Here is an 18,644-nt window from a genome sequence, read left to right as displayed (position 1 = left end):
GGCGAGCCCGGCATCGGCGGGGATGCTGGCAACACGCCCGGCGAGGGCCCTGCGTTCCCGGCTGCCTCCCGGAAAAGCCCGTAATTCCCTCCCTAAGGAACAGGTAGGCTAAATAAAATAATGACGGTAAAAAATAAAATCGGGGTGACACCTTTTTTTTCCTCCCTTTCCTTTGCAAAAGTTTCGGGTGCAGGCTGTTATCTGCGCTGTGCTCATCATTACCAAAATCATCAACGCCACGCTCGGATTAGCAGTTTCCTAGAGAAGGGACTTCAGCAAGATGTCAGGAGGATTTAGTAGTCGGACTCACAGCAAACAATGCTAGCATAAACCCTACCTGGGCAGGTAAACATGGGCTAAGGTTTCTGTAGGAGCAAAGCACGGGAGAGTTGTGCCCTGAGGGGGAAAAAAAAATCTAAAGGCTGCAAGAACTATGTTCAAAGTGAGCAGAAATTACAAATCCAGAGACGCTGACCCGTGACATTAAAGATTTGTGTGCAAATTCCGAGACAGATCGGAAATGCACGAATATCCCAGGGTGATCAAAATATTTTATCGTGGACTCCTTATGCCCGCCGCCACGTTTCGGAAGTATTTCCAGGCGCCTCTAGAACGGCTGCAGCCCAGGAAAGGTACATTGACTTAAAATGTACACCAAATTAAAATTCATACCTACTAAATCTCGTCTCTCAGAAAGGCGACTTCTGCGGCGGGGCATTTCCCGGCCGCGGCCCGGCGGGTCCCTCCTTGCCCTTACAGAACACGCAACCGAGGGGCGCGTTTCCTTTTATCTATGCATTTATTTTTAACTAGAAAACTTCACTCCGAACAGGAAAAAAAAAAAAAAAAAAAAGGAAAGAAAAGAAAAGAAAAAAGAAAGACAAAATTGAATCTGCTCCCGTATTTCTAAAGCGCTGTTTCACGTTGAACTCGGACATTGCATGCTATTCCGTTTCTGCCGAAAGGCCCTAATACCTTCTTCATTTTTTTTCCTCCCCCCCCCCATCTTTTTTTTTCTTTTTTTGTTTGTCTGATACCTTCAAGCGGTCCGTTGTGGGGAAGGTGTCCCCGGGAACTGCCTTTGTCTTTCCTGTGGGTTCTCGCTGCTGTTATGTCTGAGCAGCCACGAAGTTTTTAGTAACTCTGCAAACCCGGGCACGAAAAGGATGTCCCGGCAGGGCAATGAGGCATGAAATCCCGCTGTTCCTTTACACAGTAGCAATATCCACATGAAAGAACAAACACTCAACATGCCAACAAATAAAATTACGTATTTGGAGAGTATTGGGGGGGGGAGGTGGGTTTATCTTTCAACACCGTCCTTTCTCGCACGCACACCCACAAACAAACAAAACGACCTGTACCTTCAGCAGAATTTAGCCGAGTGGAAAAATGACTCATTGGCATCCTCGGATGCTAAATATAAGGCAGCCCGCGGCAGCCCGGGCAAACGCGGGCAGCAGCCGTCGCTCGGCGGCGGCGGGTTGCGGGAGCCGGGCGCGGAGTGGGCTCCCTGCGGCCCCCGACGGGCGGCGGCGGCCCCCGCGGGCAGCAAGCACGGCCCGCTGCGCGGCGCGGAGCCGCAGGCACCCGGTGGGTCCCGGCCCCGATGCCGCGGGGAGAGTCGCGGGGCCCCGCTGCGCCCGCGGGCGGCCTCCTCGTCTTTCTTCGTTCGGCGGCCGCTGCCGCTTTCTCCGTCCCAGCAGCTGCTGCGGCCTCCAAGGCGGCTGCAAACGGTCCCGGCTGCTGAGGGACCGCAGCAGGGCAGTGCCCGGTCCGCTTGCAGCCCCGCAGCGCGCCCACTGGCCCCGGCTCCGCGCCGCCAGCGTCCCGGGAGCGGGGGGTGAAGAAAAGTATCTTAGAATAAGTAGCAAAGGGGAGCGGGGTAAGTCACCGAAGTTTAAAGACACCGATCAGATTTCTGAGGAGAAGATAACCCGAATGTATTTTGTCACGAATCCGGGACAGACAGAACAAAACAAACAAACAAACGAGGGGGGGGGGAATCCCCAAACAAAAGCAAAACAAAACCCGCCTGTTATAGATCCGCCGGTAACCGAGCCTCCGAGCTTCCTCCAAATCCTTTCCAACCACGATTATTTCCATACTTGGCTTCTACCACCTCCAGGTGCCCGGGCACCGCCGGGAGCCCCGCCGGGGGCGTCACCGCTCGCAGGGGCGGGCAGGTGGCCCAGCGCCCCCTCTTCCCCCGGGGACGGCCGCATTCCCGCGGCCCACGCCTGCGGGGGCCCCACGGCTGCTCGCCGGCCCGGGGAAACCCGACGGCGGCTTTGCAGGACGGAGCGAGGGAGGGGGAGGCTGCCCCAGCTGCCCCAAATACCGCGATGGGAAAGCGGGGCCGCTTCCCCCCGCGGCGCTGGGAAGCCGCGCTACTCCGCCACCTCGAACAAGGTAATTTTTTTTTCCCCCTTTCAGAGGGCCACCCTCCTTGGCCGCCCCCGAGCCCAGGACACCGGCCGGGGGGGCGCTGCCTTGCCCGTCCCGGGCGGGGGGTATCCGCCCCGCTCCGCTCCCCGCCGGCTCCGGCGCCAGCCCGCACGCCGGGGCCCGGGGCGGCCGCGGCCCCCCGCGGGGCGGCCGCCCGCGCCTCCGCGCCGCTCCGCACCTCCCCGGTGGGCGGCCCCCCCTCGGCTCCGTCAGCCGCGACGGGGCGGGCCCTGCCGGGGGCGGGCCGTCGGGCTTGAGGCTGAGCCGCGGCGTGGGAAAGCGCCTCAGAGAGGGTTTGCCCTGCTGGCGGTGCGGAGCCGTGCCGTGCCGCGCCGAAGCCCCCCCTCCCCCAGGATTTATTTATCTCTGTGCCCCCCACCCCCTCCGGCGCGCCCCCCACCTCGGCTGTCGGCTGCGCCGCGTCCTCTGCCCGCAATGAAGCGACCTTGCGAGGAGACTACCTCAGACAGCGACATGGACGAGACTATAGACGTGGGGAGCGAGAATAACTACTCGGGGTAAGTGCCTCGCCCCCTCCCCCGGCCCCAGGCGCACGCCTCGCCCTTGCGCAGCCCAGGGCTGCCCCTCCGCGGGCGGCGGCAGAGGGGGGCGGCCCCGCGGCCCCGCCGCAGCCCGCAGCCCGCTCCGCTTCGGGGCAGGACTTTTGCCCCTCTGCAGGTCGACCCGACCCTCGGTGTGCGGCCCCGCGAGGGTCGGTAGCGCCGGGCTGCGGGCCCCAGCTCCGCTAAACTTGCTGTTTTCAACCGCATCTCGCCTAAATAAATAAATTAATTAATTAAAAAAAAAAAAAAAAAAAAAAAAGCCCCCGATCGGGCTGAGCACCAGGAATAAATCAGCAAAGGTAGGAAACGGCCTCTGGAAAGTAAGCGGTGATCCAGTAGTTGAATGGCAACTGCAGCAAACTCGGCCTGTAAGCTGAGAGAGAGATTTCATGTTTGCTGAAGGAGGGCTTAGGCGCAAGCTCTGCAGGGACAGCACTGGCTTTGAAAGCTGATCTTGCCAGAGATCTTGCTTAGAGGCGCACCWCCCAGAGCCCGGGCTCGTCCTCATCAGTGGACAAATCCGTATCAAAAGCTGCTGTATTTTTTGCTAGCTTATGATAAAGTAAAAGCGTTTTCATACTTTCGGGTTGTACAGTTCTAAAAAGTGGATTTAAAATTATTTTCCTGATATGGGACTATGGAACAGATGTACGCTGGGTAAATGACTTTTTACTTATCTGAGTGTAAATTGGCTACTGCAGGGGTGGTCAGGGAGGTTAAAACCTGGCAGGCCAGGGAGAGATTATGACATTGTATGTATTTGAATATCCATAATTGGTATTGATGTTACCATGCATAAATAATAGACTTTTTTGGATTCAATTCTTTAGACTGCTTTTCATAGACATTTCATAGGCATATGTGTGATGAAAGCTCTATTAGCTGAGCTGGACAGTGAACTGCCTTCAGAAAGGGACTTTATTTCAGTAGAGTAGTCTGYCAGTTCACAACGGCTGCTGGGGCAATCAAAATCGAATCGTCTCGCTCTGGATGTCAGAAGTGCTGTGCAATGSGAAGCACACCTTCCAAGCACTTAAGACAGTAACAGAATTACTATAACTACTTAATGTGGTGACCTAAGGTATCTTGAAAGAGCAGTGTCAAGTTATGCAGCACCTGACATGCTTTTATTGTTTCACAGGCAAAGTAACAGTTCTATGATTCGATCAAATTCCCCAACAACAACATCTCAGATTATGGCCAGAAAGAAAAGGAGAGGGGTATGTTCTGTTTAACTATTTTCCCGTGTGACAATTTGCATGTATGCTGTGATTTTTGGCCTTCAACACTTTTAATAAATCTAATATGTTTTGTTTTTGGGAATAGATTATAGAGAAAAGGCGCCGTGATCGTATAAATAACAGCTTATCTGAGCTGAGGCGGCTTGTGCCAACTGCTTTTGAAAAACAAGTAAGCCTTCTTTTTCTTTCTTTTTTCTTCTAAATACTGTATCTCATCTGGCAATGTTAGTTCTCTTGTATAGCTCATTAAAATAATATTGTATGTGTCCTGATCTGGCGCAAAGCAAGCATTTCAATAAAATGCTTTGTTGTGGCAAAACTATTAGAAACATAATTCATCATAAAGCTGAAAAACATTTCCACTCTTTGGCTTGTTTTTCCCTTAAGGGTAGCAATGTTCATGTTGTCTCTGTTCTTTCGATGAATTCCAGTAGTGGTTTTGCTTAAAAATGTGCTTTACTCCATATTAAAAAAAAACAAAAAACCCAACAACAAACCTGTACGTCAGTTATCCCTCTGTCTAAATACAACCTTTGTTGTCCCTTCTTTAAGGAACATTTATGTTTTAATTTCAGTTGAGCAGTCAACAGTTCAGTGTCCTAATAAGGAGACTAAACTGTCTAAATTATTCAAGTTTTTAAATGACTTTTTAGATGCAGTGCATTARGAGTGGGCCTAAGCCCATATACCATGAGCTAGGGTAGTTAGCAGTACTTTCAAAGACTTCCAGTGAGAAAGTATTCAGTGGGAAGGGTGGAAGGATCCAGCTGACTTCAGTGAATCTGTGCTATAAAAAAGTGTATCATGCTTACGCCATTTAATTTAAATGACTTATTTATTTTTTTCACACCTTGATTTTTGTTCCCTGGATTTTACTTCAATATTTAACGTTGTTCCTATTTYACTGGATATGTTTGAAGGTTGTCAGTAAGTTTCATAAAAAAGGAACCTGAAAATAGAGAACCCAATTTCCTTATAATTAAAAATTAAAAAGAGAAAGTAAACTTTAAGAACCAGGCTTGTGAGGTGCTGGATTTCTGTGGTACGCCAGATTGGCTAGCACCATAAAGTATTGGGCCTGTTACATCCCTGGTTTGAGCAGAAGCTAAACAAGAAGAAATTTTAAGCACGGTAATCATGGTCAAAGCATCACTTTTGTCAGCTGCAATATACTTTTAATAATTAGTAGCYGTAACTGTGCCATTCCATAGGTTCAGATAAAGTGCAGTAACAGAGACATTTTCAGCTACATGAAATAGGGACAAGAGACAACAGTTGTTTGTCCCATTTTATTGTTTATTTCTTGAAAACCACAAACCTTATAAAACAAGTCCTACAAAGCCCTTGGAAATTACCCAGCAACATGCAGTTTTTAGCTATTAGTCACTCACTGAGACAGCTTGTACTGTGTCTARGGAAAAGATTGAGACTGAGAAAAGTGCAGGGTGTAAACTGCAGAATTATACCTGAAAATTCACAAGCACACCAAAATTTGTATGATGAGACAAAGAAAACAATAACAATAATGAATTCAAAAATATATACTCATGTAAAAATGAGCATGTGGTGTATTTTGTTCAAGTAACCCCAACATTTTTCTGTACCATGCCACGGACGAAGTTTTTTCAGCTCCCTGGAGTTTCCAAGTTGGAGGTTTAGTTTCAGTTCCGCCTCCCTTCCCTCCTTCCCTCCCTCCCCCAAATAAYAGCTTTGCTCTCCAGTATCCCATCGTGGGGATTAAAGATTGCAGAGCGGAGCTGCGGAGGAGTGTGTAGTTCTTACCTTATTTGCAAGTGTGCCACCTGGGCAAAGCCAGCTGAGGTTTCAGAGCCGCTGACGTTGGCGAGGCCGCACGAGTGATAACTAAGAGCAGGATTTGGCTCGTAGGATGCAGTCCTCCAATGGCCCAAGTCTGCACAGCTCTGAGGGGGCTATTTTAGCTGATGATGAGGGGTTCTCTTTTTCATTGAAATATTTTGGTGTTCAATTCAGTCATTTCGACATGCACCATATATTCAAGGAAATGCTGCCACACAGAATAATTTTATTTACAGATTAAATCTGCTTTCAGACTTGCATTTAATACTTTTTCAGCACCTATAACTCTGTGAGCCGGCCTCAGTAATGGAAAGTTCTTACTGATGGAAGAGTTAAGCTACTTCTTTTCACAGTGTTTAGCTTCATATCCCTGCAAACTGGGCCTCTCAAGCATTTGAAAAACTGTGGACTGTGTGATTGTTTTTTCAATAGAGAATGAGAATACAATATCCAGCAGTCAAATGACATGTCAAAAATTAATGGGCTATTAAGAAACAGCAATACTTTTCCCTATGTGTCCACAGGGACACCTACCGGTAAAAGCAGAAAACAATGATGTTGCAGAAGGGTCTTTATCCGTACAGACCTGCCATGCCATGGTTCCATTGTTTTTTCATTGTCTGCTTGTTTAAGGGGAAATTGCTGAAAGTTACGTATATATTACATTTCACAAAGATGTTTTATCTACACAGACCTCAAAGCCAGAGTTACCCAGAACTATAGCCTCGATAAAGCAAAATTGTCGTGCTGATGCATCTATCAGCAGATACGGACAGCATCAGTCCTTAGACAAAGTCTGGGATGCAGATGCTCATGAAAGAATTAAGCTGAGAAAGTCCTACCAGTAGGGGAAATTAAAACCATAAGGTTGAGCTCAGGGTAAAGTATATCAAATTAAAGCTTCTACCGCTTGTAAGCTTTTATTTATACAAGTCTTTTATCTCAAAGGGATCTGCCAAATTAGAAAAAGCGGAAATACTGCAAATGACAGTGGATCATCTGAAGATGCTTCAGGCAACTGGAGGTAAAGGTAAGGAGGCGATGGTTTCTTTTCTCATATTTGGGGAAATCTCCACAAAAAAAATGCTTTGACGAGCTGTGATAGGCGTTTCCAGATTAAAGGAGTGGAAATCAATGCTAATGGCAGGATTGAACTCGTGGGAAAGAACTACTGGGACAAAAGAAGCACTTGACCCTGGGCTTGTGTTTGCTTTCATAACACTGTGGGAGTAAAGGCTTCATTCACAGGCAGCCCAGTCAGAGATTTGTTTGGGGTTTCCAAAGAGCACTGAAATCTGCACAGGGAGACAAAACAAATACACAAACACCAAACATAAACAGGAGGTTTGTGGCAACAATTGTGTAGCACAAAACCAATGTTAAAACTCATTCTACAGCAGCTATACCAAAGGAAGTGGATAGAGAGGAACTTTCAATATTTATGTATTTTCTTGGTTCTGGAAAGACTTTAAAATGCAAGATCAGACTGTCTCATTCGCCAGAACAAAATCCAGTCTTTTTATATGCAGCTCCAGGTATCAGGTAAAATAGATGRGTAGACTGATAGCAGTGCAATCTGCACACATATTTACATGCTATAGTTGCACGCCTGTTGTTAGTTATTAGTCAGTCCCGGCGTGACGCAGGACCTGCACTAGCTGACCCATTAGATCAGCCGGCTGCCGTGAATCCAGCGTGCCTCGCTTGTGCAAGCTGACAGTCCTGAGGCTGGAGGCCAAACGATGTCAGCCACCCACGAGGTGTTTTGTATAGTCATGATTTCGGAACGTATTTTGAGGGAAAAAACTTGCTAGCTTTCTGCCAGCATGGCCTGATGTCCTGTGCCATGAGCCTTGATTACCTGCGCAGTTCAAGTTGTGCAACCAACCAATTTTTCACTGCCCCATTATGGCACGTGGGAGGCTGCCACTGCTTTTTCTCTTTCCTTTCCTTTTTTTTTAAAGAAAATACCTCAAATATTTATAGTCTGACTGAATTACTGCAGCTCTCCGTACCTTGCAGTGATTATCAAATTCAATTTATAATTAACATATGCTTAACAACAAATAGATGTAGGAAAGCTTGTAGGAGACTGGTGTTCTGTTATTTCTTAAAATTATCACACAGCTGATTTGCGTATATTCTAGTAGTTAAGAGGCCTTTGCTAGAAGTCCTCTGAAGCTTAAAATTTATGGGTAGTTTATACTATCAGAGGAGAAAACAGTTCTACTTTCATCTAACAGACATACCTCTTGATTCCTAGGAAAATATATAAAATTAAATCTAAGAAAAAATTACCTTTTTATATTAGTACATATAGGAAGAAACTTCATATAAAGAATAATAATTAGCTGGTAAAGCTACATTCTTGAAAGTTATGAAATGCCAGAATTTACAATGCTYGTGCTGTTCTAATTCAGATGCTCTTGTGTGCGTGCGTGAGAGTGCAGTCTTCCCTTGCATGGTTGCATGCTGGTTTTCCACAAGGTCTGTCTTGCTTGGTGCACAGGATGAATAGYGGTCAGATACTGAGCAAAGTAGTTATTATTTCTTTCTATCTTCGCCATCCGATGCGTAGTTCAGTTACCCCTGTCTGATCCCTGCTTTATGCCGTGGCTCTGCATCATTTCTCTTAAGGCTTCAGCAGCCCCAATTCCTCTGACGTTGGTACCAAACAATGCTGCTCTTGGTAGGGCCAGGAGATGAACCCAAGCAGAGGCCTCATCTGATTTAGAAGCGACCTCTTCTCTCTGCCTCCTTGCCCAGAAAGGTGTGTGAAGCAGGTCATTTTACACCTGGGTCTGACCTGGTGGCCCATGGGTTGTTCTGCTAGCCCACTTACTGGGGCTGGAGACACATGTGGCTGGGATGGGAGCTGCTGGCCTGAGAGAGGTGTCTTGCAGGGCCACAGCTGCCAGTGGCAGTTGGACAAACAGGATTTTGGCAGCAGCACCAGTCTAAGTGGACACGTTCTTCCTTGGCCACTCATTCCTGCTTTCATGCCTCTCCCAGTGCTTGGCTAACACAGGCATTTCTGGTGTCCRGGGGGTGGTGTTGGGGGAGGAAGAAGGTGCAGGGAGGGGTGATGCTTGCTCATACCAGCTCAAACATACTGCCGCCAGTTGGGTAACCACAGCCTCATCTGACGCCCTTCAGAACCCTGTTTGTTACTCCATGGTCCGTGGTGGGTGGCACATCAAGAGTAATACCCAGACACTTCACAAATACTCTGGTTTCATCTTCTCCTGGCCCAGAGATAAGAGTAATCTCACTGTACAGATTAAGGAACTTAAAAAAAAAAAAAAAAAAAAAAAAAAAAAAAAAAAAAAAAAAAAAAAAAAAAAAAAAAAAAAAAAAAAAAAAAAGCTTGCAAATTAGTGTTGGGCAGAGTTTAAATCTGCATTTCCTGCTTGTTTAATGTTTTACTTTGCAACCTAAGTAACAACTTAAAAATACCCTAGGAATTTGTTTTTACAAGGCAGGTATTTCTTTTATTTGCAAGCGTAGCTATTCTCGCTTTGTAACTCATCTTCTGAGGCAGAAACTTTCTTGGATCAGCAAAAAAGGAGCCTCATCATTTTAGGCTACGGACAAAAGATATTGTCTTAGAAGGGAGAAATGGGTGCCGATAGCCCTATATGCCTCGATGCTGAGAGTTGGGGAGAGCTTGTTCTCTTCCCTTTCTCGCAGAGAGTGAGGACGCTCCGTGCATGGGAGGGCTAGCGGCAAGGAAAGCCAGGGGAGGAATAGGCCGCTCCATAGCGTGCTCAAACTGAAGCCAGCGTGGCAGAAGAAAGGCCAGCGTGGCGCCGTGTCCTTCTTGGGCTGTTCTTAGAGCTGTGGCATGGAGCCTATGTTTTTACTGCCCTGGCGCTGGTGTGGGCAATGGTCTTGATGTGGAGTTATTTTTTTGGCCTGGGGCTAGCGCTTTTTGCTGACACTGCCTGCAAGCAAAGAAGAAGAGCAATCTGTCGACAGCATGTAGCTCTCGTTGCAAACTTGGTACAGTTTTACTGCATCTTGGCAGCGAAGTAAACTCAGGTGATCGACACCCGGGTCAGTCTCAGAACAGTTGTCAGTAACTGGCAGGAGGATTTTCTGGTTTCGAGTGGTTCAGCCTGTGTCCTGGCTGCCCAGGAGATGGGCAGCTGGTATAGCGGAGTGGCACCTGAGAATTGCCATGCTCGGCAAAACTCCAGCACACGAGTGTGTGCGGGGTGGGGTGGGGATTTGAGATTTTGGTTTGGTTTTTGGAAAGAAACACAGACATTTTCAAATCTCCCACAGAAGTGAGAAACCTGGAAAAGATAGCCATCAAAATTGTAGCAAAACGGAGCCTGGGAATCCCAGCTCTCATCCTGTCTTGACATGATATCTCAGCCACCTTCTTGAAGACTGACAGGAAGGAAGTGAGAATGGTCAGGGTGTTGGGACTTCTTGCCACTTCTTAAACTCAGGGAAAACTGGAGACAACGGCAACTCCCACATTTCCAGTGCTGTGCAAGGGAGGGCTCAGTGGAAAAGCTGGGAAGCCCTGGCTTGACTGGAGCACTCTCAAGACACCCAAGTTCACTGAGACATGGCCAGGAGCCGAGTCCTCGTCAGAGCTGGGACTCGGGTTTTTGGCTTTGCATCAGACCAGCTGAAGTCACCGGAAGTCCCAGAGCCTTTAGCACTGAGGCTCACTTCATGCCAAGCTGTCAGGCAGCTAAGTAGGTATCCTATTAGCTCACCACAGATTTCCTGCCTGTTTTTTTTCATTCAGACCAATACAGTTTCACAGACCGTTTGGTTGCAGTGGATCTGACAGGGAAGAGTTGCAAGGAATCAGTGCTTTCTGACAAAAATCCTTGACCGGTTCTGCTCACCAGTCTGGTAACCGAATGATGATTTTGCTTGGGTTTTGTGTTACAACATGAAATGAGCAAGGTGGCCTACATGAAAAGCACCATCAGAATTTGGCAGGAAGCCATATGTGGCAGACAAGGGATTTCGGACAACTTCTATAAACATGCCCAAGTTAATTCCAGTGCATATGGTAGACGGGGGTTTGAAGCAATGTCTATAAATATGCCCAAGTTAATTCTGTAATGAGGATAAGTTGAGCAACACAAAGGCTCTTTTCTGTCTTGAAAGTTGGAAAGTGTGAAAACAGCCATCTAAACTGGTAGAATTTTTCAAAAGACTTAAGATATTTTTAATGCCAGAAAGTGCAAGGGTTAAATACAAATATTGCTGCTGGAACTCTGTATAATAAAAGGACTGGATCTATGTATGTCAACAAACATCACAGTCACACACACTTAAATATTTTCACTGAAATCAAGAGGAAGAAACACCATGCTAACTTGAGAATGGATACTCTAAGGAGACTACCTTTAAACTAAAATTGGAATATGTTGTTGAAGAGCCACGGCTTAAAAACTATGTTTGATGCTAACCCCATTTGGAAAGCGAGTATCTTTTCATGTGCATTTAATAATACTTATTTTTTTCCAAATTCTTTTTTGTCCCACGCCTGTGGAGTTCCAATTGCTGTTTGTTGAAATACTTCATGGGCCATATGACTGTCAGTCTTCCATCTCCAAATTAGTCAATGGCATTGCATAAAACGTTTTCTCAGTAAAGCTTTTCATTTTGTATGTGCAGAGTCATGACAAGATGTTTTCAGTTTGTAGTTAAATAACACCGTATGTCATACTGTCTTAATGACTCTACAAAGTAGATGAGACCCCTGCAGCATTTATAACAATCATCTCAAAGTGTCGAGAAGTAGATTTTAAGAGTGTTACTATGAATGAAAATGTAGGGAAGCAAAGGCAGCGTAGTATCTGCAAACTGTCTAATTTTCAGCCTATTTCTTGTGTATAAATGTGTGTGTATAAATGTCTCATTCACACACACGCACACGGGGTCAATATTACACTGCAAAAGCTTGCTAAGGAATTTCAGGAGAGGCATCATAGAGCTTTTTGAAGACTCTCGAGTACTTATGATCTTAATTCTTTTCATTTGTGTACTGTTTGCAAAAACAACTGTAGCCTATTGCATTACAGGAACGGTCACACAAATCATTTACAGATCGGAGGACAAACTTTCCTCACTGCAGATTTTAACCCATAAATGGAAGATCCAGTAGCTGAGCGAGGATCAGCTCAGCCGAGTGCCACCTAACGTTGRCTGAGAAGTCAGCTTGATGCTCAGCACATCTTTTGCCCTCCTCTTGCAGGTTATTTTGACGCTCATTCGCTGGCCATGGATTTCATGAGCATTGGCTTCCGGGAGTGCTTGACCGAAGTCGCGAGATACCTGACCTCGGTGGAAGGCCTCGACACGTCCGACCCGTTGCGCGTGAGACTCGTCTCCCACCTGAGCACCTGCGCCTCTCAGCGGGAAGCTGCCGCCATGACCTCCTCCATGGCCCATCACCACCACCCGTTGCACCCGCACCACTGGACGGCCGCCTTCCACCACCTGCCGGCCGCGCTCCTGCAGCAGAGCGGACTTCACTCCTCCGAGGTGGCCCCGTGCAGACTCTCCTCCGAGGTGCCCCCGCACGGCTCGGCCCTCCTCACGGCCACCTTCGCCCACGCCGACGCCGCRCTCCGGGTCCCCGCCGCCGGCAGCGTCGCTCCCTGTGTCCCACCTCTCTCTACCTCCCTCTTGTCCCTCTCGGCTACTGTTCACGCCGCCGCCGCCGCAGCCACGGCGGCCGCCCAGAGCTTCCCCCTGTCCTTCACAGGAGCCTTCCCCATGCTGCCCCCCAGCGCCGCCGCCGCCGCCGTGGCAGCCGCCACGGCCATCACCCCGCCGCTGGCYGTGGCCGCGACGTCCAGCCCACCGCAGACCGGCGGCGGAGGGAATAGCAAACCTTACCGGCCCTGGGGGACTGAAGTCGGAGCTTTTTAAGGCCCCCCTGCTCCTCTCCTGCCCACTTCTGGCTCCCTCCTGTCCCCAAGCACACGTGCACGTGCGCACACACGCGCACACGCGCACGCGTGCGCCTCCGCTGGACCACGCACCTCTGAGCGTCCTCCCTGTGCAGCCAAGGGCTGCGTGCGCACACGTAGCCTTACAGATGCCCAAAAGCCGGATGAGGACCRGTGAAGCTAGTCCCACCCCAGATGTCAAAGAGGACACGGGTGATATATTTGTCTTGGTTCGTTTTGCTTAAGGCACCTTGAGGGAGCAACAGTGGCTTTCAGCAACATCTTGCCCATACCAACATCTAGACGTTTCCTGGGAAATATGTAGACACTAGAACGAATAGTTCTCCAGCTATGCATCTTTATTTGGCAGAGAGGTGAGGGGTGGTGCCTACCAAGTCTCCTGAGGCTAGAGAAAAAGTTTGAGTTGCATAAGTGCCTGACATTCAAAAAATAATTTTAAAAAACCCTATATATATGTGTGTGTGTGTGTTCTGCTAAAACAAATAACRTTGCACAGGTGTGGAAATGATATAGGAGAGAGGAGAATCCTGCATCAAACTTCAGAACTTCGATATGTTTTCAGGAAAAAATGTACTCTTTAAAYGGACACGTTTACTTAGCCAAATGATTGCTGAGAAAGAATCTTCCATTTGACAGGCCTAGTTTTTGCTTTCTTAGTTTACTTTCTTTGTACAGACTTGCCAAATTGTGACATCTAGCATAGTATTGGTAAAAGCAATTATCTTATCAGTGCTTGGATTAATGAACATTTCAGCACTGCCTGTGAGCCTTGAGGCACCCTTTTTATGGCTTAAATATGGTGCTAGCTTGTATCTGTACAAACAGTGAATTTATCATGCACCCAGAAGTAACCACCTATTTAAAGTGTGCGCACTTCGATGTGATTGATTTGTGCCAATATAAGAGATTCAGTGTTGTAAGGGTTCAAATTAACTTACTTAGCTGCATTTGGACATTTACATTTGCCGATTCTGTGCAAGATCCCTCTTTACTATCAACTTCTGGGATAACGATCTCTCTGGGTATGAATGAAGTTACGGTAGGGACAATTTTTAAATTGGCTATTAACATGCCAACATTGTAATGTGGGTTTGATTCCAAACCAAAATGAATGTATTAAAGAGGATGTCAGTAAATTATTTTGTYAATACCCAGACAACTAGTGCTGCATAAAATGTTTTGCTTTCATTTTTTATTACAATGACTTAAAATAACCTAAGTATTTTAATACATCAAGTCAAGAACTAGAGATTTTATGTAAAAAAATAAAAAATAAAAATAAAACACAGCATGTATTATTATGCACTTGATTTCTCTGCTGTGTGGAGAAAGCAATAAGCATTGAGAATGTTAAACATTATGCAAAATATACTTTAAAATATTTGTTTTAAAAATACTGTACCTAGTCGGTCTTTTATGCATTACTTTGTTAACCTTTTTTCTATGCAAAAGTCTTTACATATCACTAATTAAACGAAGTCCTTTTTGACTGCGTTTTATGGATGATTTGTTGCAGGTTTTTTTTTGCTTTTGAGGAATACTTGTCGATTCAAAAGTCAACGTTTCTGCCACTAGTAACACATCTGCTAGCTGCAACTTTCTCTTCTGCTCCCCTTGCTCATTCAGAAAGCTCCTCTCATACAGGATGCTTTGAAATAGGCAGCAGAAAGACTGCCAGTGAAAGAGTGTTGTTCTTCAGGCTTGTAAACTGCTTCTATATTGATGGTACAGTTAGCAGTACAGACCCATCCGTCCATCTCAGCCCCCAGAATCACTGGGGGGTTTAGATTCAGCTTCCACGTGGAGTCTCACTAAGGGTCCATGTTTAGAAAGGGAGAAGTTTAACCCTATGGCATCCTTAAACATGTAGAATGGGACAGGGCAGTTTTTGCCACCAGTTCTGTTTTTCTAATTTGCCAGTTCTCACTGAGGCAGCCACTGCTCTGAGTTTGTTATTATTTCATCTTAGATCTGCAAATATAATCTGTAGAACATGTATAAAGCTCTATTTGTTCATAAGAAAAAATACAAAGACTTGTCATCCATGTGAACAGCCCTAAAAGATTATTATGCCCAAATTACAGAGAGCAAGGCTGAGGCACCAAACTAAGGTGATGACCCTACAGCTGCACAGAGTGAGGCAGCATCTGTAGCCAAAATACAGCCTCAGCTCAGTGACTCGCTCCTGTTCATCTCTTTCTCCCAAATGGTAAAAATTTAGCTAATCCCTGCCTGCACGAACTAGTCTCCAGTGCCCAGGAGACTTTGAGGGATTTTGATTTGCCCAAACAGCATGTTGTCCCSTGGAGAGAAAGGACAAAAGATGGGGGTTTACAGCTCCACCCCCGAGCTGTAAACCGTGTTTGGATATTCTTTGAAGTTTTGTTGTTTGCAGGAGAATTAGGCGCTTTTTTTGTTTCAGGACGTAAATGCTGCACTAGCATCCTGGCATGTTCAGCAGCTTCTGGTTCAGGTAGTATTCGTTTTCCCTATAAACAATTTCAAGAATAAAGATTACATTGGTAAACCACAAGTAGATAAAAAGAGGGCTTTATTTACATGAAAAAGAGTAGGTTTCAAGCATACTTGACTTTAAGCAGTTAAGTATTAACCTGCCCTCTAAGATCCTGCTGGGAGGTCTCCCATGTATTATACTGTGTTAAAAATGGGCAGCCGCTGACTTGGTTCCACTTAGATGCGTCAATTTTATCTGTGTGCCCTAATCAATCACAAATGAAGTATATTGCTTCATTTTAAAAGAAAAACGATAGTATGAAAAAATATTTTTGAGAGACTAATTAGATGAGARTGTAGTTATTTTAACATCCTGAAACAAAGCACTATGGATGGATTTGTGCAGCCCATGTGTTTGGGCTCATCTCATTTTCACTCTCAGAAAACAGGCCAAATTCATGTACACTGAATTTCCCCTCTTGTGTGTGTATTGAGGGAGTGGGTATTTTATTTGCTTGCTTGYTTGTTTGTTTGTTTGTTTTAAGTAACAGCAATAGCATTGCCTATGCTCTACTAATAGCTTTGTTGAGCTATGCACCACCTCCGATATAGTCACCTGAAGGGACCAGCGTTGGACAAGGCAGGAGCTTAGCCTTCGTGTCCATTTAGTCCTGGGTCTTTTTTGAGAATGTTACTTCTGAGACGGCAGACGAAGATTTTCCAAGTGAGAATGGTAGAGAGGAAGCATACTCTACATACGCTGTTGGAAAGACATCAGAGAGTAATACCTTCTGACTTCTGAAGACTGTGGTTGTAGCAGTGCCAACRGGTCAGGGCTGGAGGAGTCTACACAGTTTTCAAAACAGAGCAAGAGAAAGCTATTTACTTGGCATAACTGAGATCCAAAGGTGGGACATATGACTATGCATGCAAACATACTTTAATTCCTTTCTGTTTTTTTATACTGCATTCAATGATGCATGGTTCTGGAGGAAGAAGAGAGACTATAATTTATACAATTTAAGACTAGATCATAGCACATAGCACAAAAAAGCAAGTAAGATTGCTTAGTCAGCAGTAAATCTGGCATTTACTAACTTTTCAATGTGTGGGTTTGCAGCCTTAAAGTTCAGTTATCAAGAGGATCAAAGGAGGTTATGCAATTTCCTAGGATGTTTTTCTTAAGAGGAAAAGGCTAAAAACCAATTTTGTTGCTCAGCATTAGCAAGCTTAGACCCTTAACCCCAGCAGTGCAAATATAAAGCACATGTTGCTGGAGCTATGGGACTATGTCACATTGCACCAAAAGAGGATTGTTACTCTAGAGAGCAGGAAAGAGTTGACTCAAGGTGTGAAATAGAGAGGGGTGCTGCCTGCCAGCCCCTTGCTCCAACTGCAGGTGGAGGAAGTCCTGCATTAAGGATAGTCTCAGATGAAGAACTGACCAAGGGCTGAATGCTTATATTCAGAGCAGAATGGTCATACCCTGACTGTGGTGATCTGTCTGAGCGACTGCCAGGTGGTCCTTGTTTACACTGCTGCCTCCTTAGCATGAGCCTTCAAAATGCTTGTTTGCAGCTATTCTGAAAGATGATACTTCAATCAGGATGTCACAAGTAAAAGCATTTACTGAAGCACAGGGTTTGGATATTGACAAATTGTTAGGACAAAGTCCTAACACGAAAAATGAAAAAGCCAAAAGCATCTCTTTAACAGGAAATGCTACATCAAGATACTAATGAAGCTTTAAAGTAGATAGTTACGAGCTCTGAAATCACTAGTCTCCTTAGTAATCTACTTGCATTAGCATAGATAGCCTAAGATCACACAAATAAGAGCTTAGTAGTCAGAAGTGACTTTGTCCAGCATCACGAAAAGATAAAGGAACTTTAGGATGGCTTTGCTTGCAAGGTTTGTGTGCACAAGCCTCATTTGTGTGAGGCCACTGCAGGAGCCTGAGTGTAATATTTCTCAGAGCTGTGATTTTAGTGGAGCTCCCTTCCCCTGCTTCTGCCATTTCACACTGGCAAATACTTGTCCTTTCAAAGCTAATGTGTAAAGGTCTCAAAAGGAATGATGGCAAATAAGCATCTGACCCCGGCAGTAAATGATAAACAGACGAGCACTAGGCAGGTGCCAGAAATGCTGGGATCTCAACTTGACTGTAAGCCCAAGTCTTTCCTGATTTGCAAATGAAACAAAATTTTGACAGATAATTATCTGAAAAGAGGTTTTGTTTCCTCTGGTAATTGCTACCACTGGAAGGTGTAAAATGCTATTAACATGTAAATATGATCACTTACTCGGTATTCAGTTGCCTAAATATTTGACTCATCCTAAGGTGGGCTCCAGCTACCCATCTGGATGGTGCAGGTCTCCCTTGTGTCCTGTGTCACGTCTGCTGGCCCCATACAGGTGTCTGGGAAACCCTAGACTGCTTAAAGTATCACTAAATGCCTATGTGTAGGCGGCTGAATTCCTCCTTCTCTGTCTTAGCTTGCATCATCTGTGAAGAGATGGGGTTTGAATCTTAATGTTTTCAAAGATTTTTTTTTCAAAGAATCAGCCTCCTCTTCAGCAGCCTAAAGAAACAGCAGAATAGTTTATCAAAATCAGTTGATAATAACATGATATTATCATCAGTTGGTCTTACTAAACTAAGGCCAGTCAACACCTGCAACAGGCACATTCAAAACTGACTTCAGCATTTTTCTTACRCTCTGGCTGCTGGAATGACAGTCATTACAAGATGATGTCAATATGATTTCTTTTAAAAAGGCTGTTTTTTCTGCATTTCTGGTGACAGAGTAATGTTTGGCAATATGAATTAGTCATGTARCCCAGAAGATCAAAAGTCAGAAGCAAAAGGAAATGGATATGAGAAATAAAATGAGATGTGTCTCTTGAAATCAATTGACAAACTGGAGATGCAGGTTCATTTTTATACAGCTACAGATGCCAATACTGAATTCAAGCAAAATTGAAYGTTGTAAATGATGCTTATCAGAACAGTGCTATTACTTACTCTACAGGAAACTCCTCCTGAGGTGTTGATTTTATTTCGCTTTCCACACAGCCCATATTTAGCATTTTTCTCTTCTACAAATGGAAGTTTTCAGAAGGAAAAAAAAAATGATACAACACTAAAACTGTGATTACAATCACTTAAC

General features: G+C 45.5%; 1 protein-coding gene and 1 long non-coding RNA gene across 4 annotated transcripts in view; one reads left to right on the top strand and one right to left on the bottom strand.

Moving 5' to 3' along the window:
* LOC146601001 (uncharacterized) overlaps positions 1-2,296 on the bottom strand; it is an 18,301-nt gene extending 16,005 nt beyond the window's left edge. For both annotated transcript variants that reach the window (XR_014896967.1, XR_014896966.1), the window contains exon 1: positions 2,036-2,296. This is a non-coding gene — a long non-coding RNA (uncharacterized LOC146601001). The remainder of the gene's footprint in view (positions 1-2,035) is intronic.
* Positions 2,297-2,351: 55 nt separating this feature from the next.
* On the top strand, positions 2,352-14,523 carry HEY2 (hes related family bHLH transcription factor with YRPW motif 2). Of its 2 annotated transcripts, XM_085314289.1 has the most exons (6): positions 2,352-2,412; positions 2,890-2,966; positions 4,153-4,231; positions 4,338-4,421; positions 7,019-7,100; positions 12,300-14,523. In XM_085314289.1, exons 2-6 carry the CDS (start codon positions 2,923-2,925, stop codon positions 12,977-12,979), a joined length of 969 nt encoding a protein of 322 aa, XP_085170415.1. In that variant the 5' UTR covers positions 2,352-2,412; positions 2,890-2,922; the 3' UTR covers positions 12,980-14,523. The 2 variants fall into 2 exon arrangements, with proteins under 2 accessions (XP_085170415.1, XP_085170408.1); XM_085314282.1 differs by lacking the exon at positions 2,352-2,412 and having other exon boundaries at positions 2,714-2,966.
* Positions 14,524-18,644: the final 4,121 nt, after the last annotated feature.

Source organism: Rhea americana, unplaced genomic scaffold (assembly GCF_003343005.1).
Source record: "Rhea americana isolate MKP2758 unplaced genomic scaffold, rheAme1 scaffold_110, whole genome shotgun sequence".
In the NCBI taxonomy this organism is placed as follows: Eukaryota; Metazoa; Chordata; class Aves; order Rheiformes; family Rheidae; genus Rhea; species Rhea americana.
Note: the sequence above shows the minus strand (reverse complement) of the source record. Positions and strands in the feature narration are given on the sequence as shown.